At 43.5% G+C, this 12,202-nt stretch overlaps 1 protein-coding gene across 1 annotated transcript; it reads left to right on the forward strand.

Moving 5' to 3' along the window:
• The first annotated feature begins 5,407 nt into the window (after positions 1-5,407).
• On the forward strand, positions 5,408-6,547 carry LOC130995058 (uncharacterized). Its single transcript, XM_057920242.1, has 2 exons — positions 5,408-6,275; positions 6,384-6,547. Exons 1-2 carry the CDS (start codon positions 5,408-5,410, stop codon positions 6,545-6,547), a joined length of 1,032 nt encoding a protein of 343 aa, XP_057776225.1.
• The last annotated feature ends 5,655 nt before the right edge of the window (positions 6,548-12,202 follow it).

Consider the following 12,202-nt stretch of genomic DNA (forward strand, 5'->3'; position numbering starts at 1 on the left):
GACTTTGTGAATGATTGAATGGAAATTTACATTGTTGAAATCAATTTCTTCCTAGGATTCATATATATTTTGCTTGAGGACAAGCAAAAGACTAAGTGTGGGGGAGTTGATTTATGCTTAATTTACTATATTTTTAAGGGTTTATACGTGCGTGTTTTAAGATAATCTTATGGAAATTGGTGCGTTTATGGTGTATTTTATGCTTTGCAGGAGATTTAGGCTTTTGAGATGAAAGATTGCATTTTTGGAGAATTTAGGATGAATCTGGCATTTTCCAGAGGAATCAAGTCTCCAGTCCAGAGAAATCACTTCGCCAGAGAAGTCGTTAGTCAGAGAAGTCGCTAATCAGAGGAATCAAAAGTCAGAGGAATCATCTATTCCTCTGCCGAGAAGCGCCATCATCAGAGAAGTAGAGTCCCCGCTGCCAGAGACGTCAAGTCCTCAATTCCAGAGGAGTCACCATTCCTCTGAAGAAAGCCAGAGCGGAAAATGTCAGAGGAGTTGCTTCCCCGCTAACCAGAGGAGTCGAGTACCAGAGATATCACCCATTCCTCTGGCGGTAGCAGCGATATCACCCGTTCCTCTGGCGAATGCCAGAGAGATCATTATTCCCTGGCGAAGTCAGAGAAATCACCCATTCCTCTGGCGTGACCCGTTACCCTGGTGACATCCATTCCTCTGGCGAGAGCTGCGAATTTGGCGAGAGTAGGAAGGTTTTTCCGGAGCGCGCATCCAGCTGGAGAGTTGCCTTAATTCACACGATTCTATTACCATTAGAATTCTACTTTGCATGGCAACTTTCCATGGTGATCAAAGGAAAGCTGAAGCTTATAAATAGGTCCTCCTTTGACCTATTCGAGAGAGAACACACAGCCCCCCGACACCCAGACATATATTTTCAGTTTTATAGTTTTATACTTTAGTTTTTAGCTTTAGAATTTTATTGTTTTCTAATTTTCAAGGCTTGGATCAAGATTGAAGATTCAAGCGCTACAATCGTTTTCATTCGATTTTTATATAATTCAGTTTTTACAATTGCATTATCTTTAATTATGTTTATGTTTTATTTAAGCATGTCTGGCTAGTATCCTTTAGCTGATTCTAGGGTTTGTAAATATTTGATTGAATTTATGTGATTTATTTGTTAATACCTTTGTGCCTTCCAGTTTATGATTCATAATTCCTGGTGCTTAATTTCTTGTGAATTATCTGATCAATAGTTTGCATGTTTAGCTATTCGGTTTGAGACCTAGCGGAGATAACTGTTTAGCGGATTCAGGAATGTATGATACGATTTTAACCTTGAGACCTAGCGGAGATAGGTGGATCATAGGAAGCTATTCTTAGGAGCTATTGGGAGTTAGTAGATTTTCTTGAGACCTAACGGAGATAGGGAATTTACTAATCTACGATCGTTGCTGCTCTAGCGAGAGTAATTGATTAATTAAGTGATCTCTCATCATAACTGGATTAAACTGGTACATAGGATTAATAGATTTATTGCATAGATTTAGTTAATGAATTTACTACCCTAGGATCAGTTGTCTTTTATACTTGATATTTTCCTACGTAATCTTAATTATTGTTATTTGCGTTTTAGTTAATTAAACCTTCCTTCTTTTGTTTGCCTGAATATTATTAGAGTTTAATTGGGATTACTTAAGGTGATTCGTTATAATAGTCCCTGTGGATACGATACTCGGTTACTTGTTGCTTGCTACAATTACCTGTGTTAGTTGCAGTTTTTGTTGCTAAGAAATTAATGATCAGTGGGCGGTTTGAAATCTGCGCGCCAAGTCAGGTTTAATGAAATTTGACGTCCGTAATTAATGCCCGTCAGAGGAATACCTTAAAATAAGAGATTTAAACTGATATGGAATATTGAGCATGATCTCTTGCTGAAAATAGGCGGCGTACAGTGCATGCAATGATTTGAAAAGATTTGCTCAAAAAGATATGTTCAGAAATTGAAAGTCCAATACTAAACGCAAAGACGCCAGTTAATCAATATAACACAAAACCCTATTTTCTTTATCAGTCAATGATAAAAGCGAATAAGAACAAGTTCCCAACAATCAGTCAGGAAAACAGCCAAGTACTGATAAAACTCAAGCAGAGTTCCCCCTAAATTAGATAACCCATTATCAACTCAAGTAATAAGGCATAGAGAATAATGACTGAGTAAGAGTAGTAATCGTAAATCAGATTGAGATCAGTGAAAGACAAAATTCCAAAAGAATGCAGAAGAACAAAACAAGGAAGAATGAACTATGACAATCTAAGAATATCATTTACAGGATAAAGAGTTTCTGTTTAGATGACATTCCTTGATCTTCCTTAGTCCTCAGTTGATGCGGAGCTGTTTGCTTGGTTTCCTCGGAGGACTTCATTTCGATTCTTCAAACATCTTCCCTTTTCCCTTCTTGTCTTCTTCTCGTTTGTCTTTGTCATCAGACTCAGGGACACCGCTGTACTTGTTCTGTATTTCCAGTTGCTGTTGAAGATGAGTAACTGTTGATTCAAGAATAGCCATTTTGACTTTCAGCTCAAAGGTTTATTCCTCTTGAATGATCAGTCGTTCGTAAAGTATTTGAGTATCCTCATTGTTGAGAGCTGATTTATGCCTAATTGTTCTAATTTTAGGGGTTTGCATGTGCTTATTTTAAGTTAAATCTTCTGGAAATTGGTGCGTTTTATGGTCTATTTTATGCCTTGCAGGAGATTTAGAATTTCGAGATGAAGAGTGCAAATTTTGGAAAGTTTGGAGTGCATACTCTGGCATGTCAGAGAAGCGAAGCCCCGCATGCTAGAGCAGCGAAATGGGAAGCCAGAGAAATGTTCCAGAGCCAGAGCAGCGGAACCAAGCCAGACCAGAGAAACCAATAGCCAGAGGAATCGAAAGCGCCAGAGAAATCAAAGTCCAGAGCAGCGAAGTCTCGCCAGAGGACCCCGATGCCAGAGCAGAGGAATCACTAGCCAGAGGAACGGAATGCCAGAGCAGAAAAGTCAGACAGAGCAGAGAAGTCAAGAGGCCAGAGAAACCGGGAATCAGAGCGGACAAGTGCGCCAGAGCGGAAGCCGTTTCTCTGGCGATAGCAGCGTATTCGGCCAGAATGGAGATGATTTCCGAAGCGCACGTCACAGCTGGAAGTTGCCTTATTTTGCACGATTCTATTACCTTTAGAATTCTTCTTTGCATGGCAACTTCCATGGTGATCCTTAGGAATTTGAAGTCTATAAATACGGCCATAGTTTTCATTGTAAAAATCAATCTTTTGCCCTAGTTTTAGACGCCACCTTGCAATTTGTTGGCATCCAAAGCTTAGGAATTTACTTGCTTTCTTAGTGATTCATAGTTTCGAGTTTTCATTGTTCTAAGTAGATTTCAATTTCAATTTTAGTTTAGTTTCTTGGATTGTGATTGCGTGACACAATTACACGTTCAAGACGTTTACGGTATTTCGTATTTCAATTCAATTTATTTCTGTTTAATCATGTTTATGCTCTTCGTTTATGTTTATGCTTTCTTTTCAATTATGCAATTTAAATTATGCACTTTAATTTCACGCCTAGATTAGAAGTCTTTAAATTTACAAGTATTTAATTCCTTAAGTTAGGTTTAATTCGAGTTGTTTAAATTCTTGCCTAGTTAAGTTTAATTTAGAGTCAAGTTTGGTTTTTACTTAAGTTTTTAATTCCAAGTTTTAGTTTAATAATCAATCTCTTTACTGCTTTCTTTACTGTTTTTCCTACGATACTACTAAAAGCCCTTAAAGACTTTCCTTGAGAGATGACACTGGGTCAACTTACCATCACTAGGATGTCCTTGTTCTATTGCAAGTCAATCTAGAGGTGTTTCTAGTTGAGTCAAATTTTGGCGCCGTTGCCGGGGAAAGTTTTAGGCGTTTTAGTTGTGTCGTTTTTACTTGCTTTATTTAAATTCAGTGTTTTCTCATTTTTGTTTTACGTTTCTTCCACTCGGTGCGTTTAATCCGTTTGTTTAGTGTTGTGCATGCAGGGACGCCGTAGTCTTAAAGGCAAACTTGTGTCCCCGTTGCATAGTACGAGCAAAGGGATTTTCAGGAAGAGTTGTGGCAAAGGAGTGTTCGCTGAGGACCGCGCTGCCAGCCCTGCTGCCGGTTCCAGCTCTGACTCTGACCACGCCCTTTCAGAGGAAACCATAGTCGAGGAGGAAGTCAGCTCTGCCCGTACAGAGCACACGCCAGCCACGGCAGAACACACTAAGGAGGAAGAGGCCAGCTCCACCAATTGCAACCCTAAGCAGAAGTTCAACGAGGAAAAGACGGAGATGGCTCAAAACATGGAATACATGGGAGACTTCACCAGGCCGGTGATTGGAGATACAAACACGTCGGCAATCGTGCTCCCCGCCGCTGTGAGAAACTACAATCTAAAACCTAATGATTCGAATCTGCTGCCGGTGTTCCACGGGATGCCAAGCGAGGATGCTCTGCAATTCATCCGGGATTTTTGCACACAAGTGCAAACAATCCCTCTACTTACTCTTACGGAGGATCAACTCAAGCTCAAGTGCTTCCCCTACGCACTTAAAGACCGGGCGAGGACGTGGATGCTATCTCTGGCACCCAACTCTATCACCACGTGGGGAGAAGCTTGTGAAAAATTCATGCTGAAATACTATCCAAGTCACAAGACACAGGAGTTGAGAACGAAAATAATGGAGTTCACCCAAGGAGCAGACGAGCCTTTGCATGAAGCGTGGGAGAGATATGAAGAACTCCTCCGTCAATGCCCTCAACATCAATTCACTAATGTTATGTTGATGCAGTTCTTCTATGATGGGTTAGTGCAAACTGCCCAATTTATGGTAGACAGCACGGCAGGAGGAAACATAGCTCGGAAGACAGCTGCAGACCTAAAAGAGATCTTCAAGACATAGGCCGAAAGCTCCCAACAGAAGTCCATCCGTGGAAGAAGAGTTGAAGCCAGCGCAGTGACAAATCAATTCGAGATGCAGCAGCAGTTAGCCTCGATCATGCGAGAAGTCCAACAACTCAAGATGGAAAAGATGGAAAATTCTCCAGTTCAGAATTCAGCACCGCCGATGCCAACTCAGCCAAATCCTGCTCTGCCAATGTCGGCCCCGCCGAACCCTGCCCTGCAGTACGCTGAACCTTGTGGTATTTGTGGAGATGTCAACCATGGAGCCCATGAGTGTCATCGAATGGGAGAATTTACTCCGGAAGGACAAGCGGAAGTCTATGCGACACAAGGATTCCAAAGCTACAATCAAATGCAGAGCAGACCATATGGCCAGGGCATGAATCAAGGTCCACAGAATATCGTGGGCGGATGGAGAAGTCAGCCGAATGGAGGATGGGGAAATCAAAATTTTGGGGGGAATCAATTCCGTCGACCACCCCAAATGGGCTATCCACAACAACAGTATTTCCCACCACCGCAGGGGTCTTCTCAACCACACAGACCACAATACCCACAGCAGCAATCCATTCCGCAACAGAATGCGCTACCGATTCCACCACAAAAGTCCACCCTCGAAGAAACGTTGCAAGCCTTTATGGAGATGAGTAAACAAAGTATGGAGTCCCAAGCTTCTACGATCAAAAGGCTCGAGACAACGGTTGGACAACTTTCCGGTGCCTTGAATCAAATCCAACAACAACAGCAACCCGGGAAGTTTCATGGTCAACCTGCTCAGACGTATCAAGCTCTTGCTGTAACTGTTCTTCGCAGTGGTAAGATGGTGGATAACAAAGTGAAAGTTCCTAATTTGACCAGCGCAGAGCAGCCGCACTCTGCTTTCACCAGCGCAGAGCAGCCGAGCTCTATCGTGACCAGAGCAGAGAAGCCAAGCTTTGCCCTCACCAGAGCAGAGAAGCCAAGCTCTGTCCAGCCTAGACCAGAGTTTCCGAGCTCAGCGCTGACCAGCCCGACTGATGGAGAGATGGCAGATAAGCAAAAAGAAGGCGAGAAGGAGAAGGAGGTCAAGCTCCACAAAGCTACTGCACCCTATCGACCACCGATTCCTTTTCCGAACAGATTGAGAAACGAGAAGCAGGACCGTCAGTTTGAAGAATTCTACAATATGTTGGCCAAGGTAAATGTGAATTTGCCTCTTCTTGATGTGATCCGAAACGTGCCTGCATATGTGAAACTCTTCAAGGAATTGGCATCCAACAAAAGAAGGTTCGGTGACAATGAGAAGGTGTTGGTTTCCGAAGTTGCAAACGCAATCATGCAACAATCTTTGCCACCCAAGCAACGCGATCCAGGTAGTTTTGTGATTAATATTGCTTTGGGAAATGGTAAGGAAGCCACGGGTATGTTAGATCTGGGGGCAGGGATTAATTTGATGCCGTACTCTATTTTTCAACAATTAGAGTTAGGTAATTTAAAATCTACTCGCATGTGCCTCCAACTTGCTGATAGATCCGTCAGGTATCCCCTTGGTATAGTAGAAGATATCCTAGTTAGAGTCGGGGGTTTGATAGTGCCCATTGATTTTGTCGTACTTGAGATTGGGGGATGTGCACGAGAATGGTAGAGATCACACTTTGCTATTAGGAAGACCCTTTATGGCGACCACTAACACGTTGATTGATGTCAAAAATGGGACTATTAAAATGTCAGTGTTGGGGGAGTCGGTGTCTTTCTCAGTGCATGAAAATCGGGCTATGCCTTCAGCGAGCCTGATGAATGAGTGCTCATATATAGATGCTATTAATGGCTTGGTTGAGAAGGTATTTTTACAGGAGCAGGAATGCGAGGAAGTTTGCGCTGGATCAGCAGACATGGAAGAACTCGCTCGAGAAGCTGAAGAGTTCGGCACTGCTCTGACGCGGGAGCTTTGCCGCTCTGACTTCAGCCCTGGCAGCGCTGACCTGCCCAGTAGCCCTGCACTGCCCAAACCTGTATTGCCCAGCTTAGAGGAGGAACAGGTGGGGGCAAAGAAACCGGCACTCGAATTGAAGGAACTCCCAACCAATCTCAAGTACGCCTTTTTAGAAGACGGAAAGGAGAAGCCAGTCATCATCTCGTCTACTCTGACTCTAGAGCAAGAAGCGGCGCTGCTCGAGGTGTTGAAGAGAAACAAAGCAGCACTGGGATGGAGCATAGGTGACATACGTGGCATTAGGCCAGCCACATGCATGCACAGGATCAACCTAGACGAAGGAGCTACACCCAAGCGAGATGCCCAGCGATGCTTGAACCCTATGCTGATGGAGATGGTGCGCAAGGAAATCCTTAAGCTTCTTGCCGAAGGGATTATATATTCAGTTGCCGATAGTCAGTGGGTGAGCCCGGTGCATGTCGTGCCAAAGAAGGGAGGAATGACGGTTGTGCGCAATGACAAGATGGAGTTGGTACCGACGCGTCCTACCACGAGATGGCGGATGTGCGTCGACTATAGGAAACTCAATGCCGTCACCAAAAAGGATCATTTTCCCCTCCCTTTTATTGATCAAATGTTAGATCGGTTGGCAGGGCATGATTTTTATTGTTTTCTAGATGGTTTGTCAGGATACTACCAAATCGCAATCACACCGGAAGATCAAGTCAAGACTGCCTTTACCACGCCTTTTGGGACATTTGCATGGAAGAGGATGCCGTTCGGATTGTGCAATGCACCCGGGACGTTTCAACGATGCATGATGTCCATATTCTCTGATATGATTGGTAAATTCGTGGAGGTTTTTATGGATGATTTTTTGGTTTTTGGGCAGTCCTTTCATGATTGCTTGACTAAGATTGATGTAGTGTTGCAAAGGTGTATTGAAAGTGGCCTAACCTTGAGTTGGGAAAAGAGTCATTTTATGGTTACTAGAGGGATTGTCTTGGGTCATGTGGTGTCTAAGCATGGACTAGAGGTCGACAGAGCCAAGGTGGAGGTAATCCAAAAGTTGCCGCCCCCTATCGATGCCAAGGGAATTAGGAGTTTCTTAGGTCACGCCGGTTTTTACCGACGTTTCATTAAAGATTTCTCTAAAATTAGCCAACCTCTATGCAAACTGCTAGCTCAGGACGTTCCTTTTAATTTCGATGATTCTTGCATGCATGCCTTTGAAACATTGAAACTTAAGTTGAGCTCTGCCCCGGTTGTGATTGCACCTGATTGATCATTGCCCTTTGAGATTATGTGTGATGCGTCTAACTCTGCTGTAGGAGCGGTGCTAGGTCAGCGTGTGGATAAGATGTTACGTGTGATTTACTATGCTAGTTTAACTCTGAATAGTGCACAAGTAAATTACACCACTACTGAAAAAGAGATGCTTGTTGTGGTCTTTGCCTTAGATAAATTTCGTGCATACATCATTGGGTCTAAGGTCATTGTCCATAGTGACCATGCTGCACTTCGATATTTGATGACTAAACCTCAGGCTAAAGCTCGTCTCATCCGTTGGGTCTTACTGTTGCAAGAGTTTGATGTAGAGATCAGGGATAGGAAAGGGAGCGAGAATCACGTAGCTGACCACCTTTCCCGGTTGGATAAAAATCTGCTAGAGTCGAGTCTCAATTGCATCCCTGAATCTTTTCCTTTTGAGCATACATATGCATTAACTTTTGATAAGAGTAGCACTGCCGAGATCCACTCTGCCCAAGCCAGAGCTGCCGAATTCTGCTCTACCGAAACCGACTACGGTACCAGAGCAGAGGAGTCGAAAATCAGAGCAGAGGAGTCGAATACCAGAGCAGAGGAGTCGGTACCAGAGCAGAGGAGCCGACATCTCCAACGCAGAATCGAAGTCAGCTCTGCTCTGGCCAGCTCTACCGAGATCACCTCTACCAGCCTTGCCGAACTCAGCGCTGCTCAGAGCAGCCCTGCGAGCGCCGAGCCATGGTATGCAGATATTGTCAATTACTTAGTTTGTGGTATTCTACGGCCTCAGCTGACATCGCAGGAAAGAAAGAGATTTTTAGCACAATGCAGACACTATTATTGGGAGATTTCTCACCTTTTCAAGCTTGGAAAGGATGATGTCATTCGACGGTGTGTGCCGACAGAGGAGCAACAACAAGTGTTGAAAATGTGCCATGAGGATCATTGTGGTGGACACTTTGGGGGGCAGAAAACTGCACATAAAATTCTTCAATCAGGTTTGTTTTGGCCTTCCATTTTCAAAGATGCACACACTTTCACTCTTGCTTGCGATCGGTGTCAGAGAGTAGGAAATATTGGCCGCAGGAATGAGATGCCCCTCCAAAGCATTTTAATTGTCGAGATCTTCGATGTGTGGGGCATTGATTTCATGGGGCCATTTCCTACTTCACATGGGTTTCAATATATTTTACTTGCTGTAGATTACGTGTCCAAATGGGTTGAGGCTATCCCCACGCGGACATGTGATGCTAATGTGGTGCTTAAGTTTGTGCAAGAGAACATTCTTTCTAGATTCGGATTTCCTAGAGCTATCATTAGCGATGGAGGCAAGCACTTTTGCAATAAGTTGTTTGCAAAGCTCATGAAAAAGAATGGGATCATGCACAAGGTTGCAACACCATACCATCCACAGACCTCTGGACAAGCCGAGACGAGCAATCGGCAGATCAAGGGAATTTTGGAGAAAACGGTGCAGCCCTCGCGCAAGGACTGGTCTGCAAAGTTGAATGATGCTCTCTGGGCATATAGAACTGCCTTCTAAGGCGTGCTTGGGATGAGTCCATACCGTCTAGTATATGGCAAGGCTTGCCATCTGCCGGTGGAGATAGAGCACAAAGCTTATTGGGCGATTAAAGCTGCCAACTATGACTTGGACTCTGCCGTGAAGCAGCGCACACTGCAAATGGAGGAGTTAGATGAGCTACGTAATGAGGCGTATGAGAATGCGAGGATTTACAAGGACAAAGTGAAGCGACTACACGACCGCCGCATTTGCCACAAGAAGCTTTGCCCTGGAATGAAGGTGCTCTTGTTCAATTCTCGACTTAAGTTATTCCCGGGAAAGCTGAAATCTAGGTGGAGTGGTCCGTTTTTACTTAAGGAAGTGTTTGAGCATGGTGCTGTTGAGTTACTCAATGAAAACACGAAGGAGAGTTTCAGAGTGAATGGCCATCGAGTGAAACCATACTACGAGCACCAGAGTCAGACTATGGAAGTGGAGTCTCAAGCTCTGCACAACCCTTGCTGAAATTCAGATCTGAAGTCGGGCTGGAGACTTTAACTCTAGCGCTTGGTGGGAGGCAACCCACCGTGGGTTTGTTTTTAGTTTCTGTTTTTTTTTTCTTTGTTTTTAGTTGTGTGTTTCGTGTCATTCCTAAGTTTTGGTTGCTTTGCGGATACTATGATGCCTTGTGAGCATGTCTTATTTTCAGCGCTGCTGCCACTACCGCTGACCTTCTCCCCGCTGCACTTCTCTGCACTGCCCTTCTCCACTCTGCCACAGCCAGCGAATTCCCCTCTTCACCACCTCGCACGATGCTTCAGTGTCTCCATGCCGATAATCAGGGACGTATTCTCTACTCTTTTTATTTCTTTTGTGCCCTGAGGACATGGCATGCTTTAAGTGTGGGGGGTGTTTTATTGCGCTTATATTTTCAATTGGGCGAGATTAGTCTTTCTATGCTTAGTTTTTGGTCTCGAATCTTGCTAGTTTGTATGAATTTGTGGAAGAGTAGATGGTTTTCGATGCGCATTTTGGGTTTGTGTTCGTTTGGTGGTTATTCTTGTTTTACTCTCGATATATGTTTCTTGTTTGTGCAAAGAATTATGAGTTTTGTTGCAACATGATTGTAAGTTAGTAAAACGTGATTTGTCCGGTAGATGCTAGAAGGAGTGTTTTCATTGTGATTGCCTACGATCGTATCTTATCTGTGAAAATGTTGGACGAATTGCCAACTTCAAAATTGCCAACTCTGAAACATCTGGCCTGTTCTAAAATGTGATAGCTCTGAGTCTCTGCTCCTCTAGTCTAACTATGAGCATGGGAAACCATGTGAAAAGACTTTAGATTACATCCAAATGGTTTTTATTTCACGAATTATGGCTCAACTGTCGAAAATTTTAAGCACACAAAGTGTGCAATTGGTGATATTGATTATAAAGGCGATCACAATAGAGAATTCACTTCTAGCGGAGAATTGGGTCTGATCGAATTACTTACATTACTCTTTTGTTGCCTCTTAAACTTTGAGTTACTTGCATGATCGAGAGATGTGTATTGATTGTAAAATTTTGAATTGACTTTGAGAATGTTTGGATGGAATTTAGCATAGTTGAAATCAATCTCTTCCTAGGATTCATATGGATTTTGCTTGAGGACAAGCAAAAGGCTAAGTGTGGGGGGGTTGATTTATGCCTAATTGTTCTAATTTTAGGGGTTTGCATGTGCTTATTTTAAGTTAAATCTTCTGGAAATTGGTGCGTTTTATGGTCTATTTTATGCCTTGCAGGAGATTTAGGATTTCGAGATGAAGAGTGCAAATTTTGGAGAGTTTGGGCTAAGAAGTGCATACTCAAGCATGTCAGAGAAGCGAAGCCCCGCATGCCAGAGCAGCGAAATGGGAAGCCAGAGAAATGCTCCAGAGCCAGAGCAGCGGAACCAAGCCAGACCAGAGAAACCAATAGCCAGAGGAATCGAAAGCGCCAGAGAAATCAAAGTCCAGAGCAGCGAAGTCTCGCCAGAGGACCCCGATGCCAGAGCAGAGGAATCACTAGCCAGAGGAACGGAATGCCAGAGCAGAAAAGTCAGACAGAGCAGAGAAGTCAAGAGGCCAGAGAAACCGGGAATCAGAGCGGACAAGTGCGCCAGAGCGGAAGCCGTTTCTCTGGCGATAGCAGCGTATTCGGCCAGAATGGAGATGATTTCCGAAGCGCACGTCACAGCTGGAAGTTGCCTTATTTTGCACGATTCTATTGCCTTTAGAATTCTTCTTTGCATGGCAACTTCCATGGTGATCCTTAGGAATTTGAAGTCTATAAATACGGCCATAGTTTTCATTGTAAAAATCAATCTTTTGCCCTAGTTTTAGACGCCACCTTGCAATTTGTTGGCATCCAAAGCTTAGGAATTTACTTGCTTTCTTAGTGATTCATAGTTTCGAGTTTTCATTGTTCTAAGTAGATTTCAATTTCAATTTTAGTTTAGTTTCTTGGATTGTGATTGCGTGACACAATTACACGTTCAAGACGTTTACGGTATTTCGTATTTCAATTCAATTTATTTCTGTTTAATCATGTTTATGCTCTTCGTTTATGTTTATG

This window comes from Salvia miltiorrhiza, chromosome 1, assembly GCF_028751815.1.
Source record: "Salvia miltiorrhiza cultivar Shanhuang (shh) chromosome 1, IMPLAD_Smil_shh, whole genome shotgun sequence".
NCBI lineage: Eukaryota > Viridiplantae > Streptophyta > Magnoliopsida > Lamiales > Lamiaceae > Salvia > Salvia miltiorrhiza.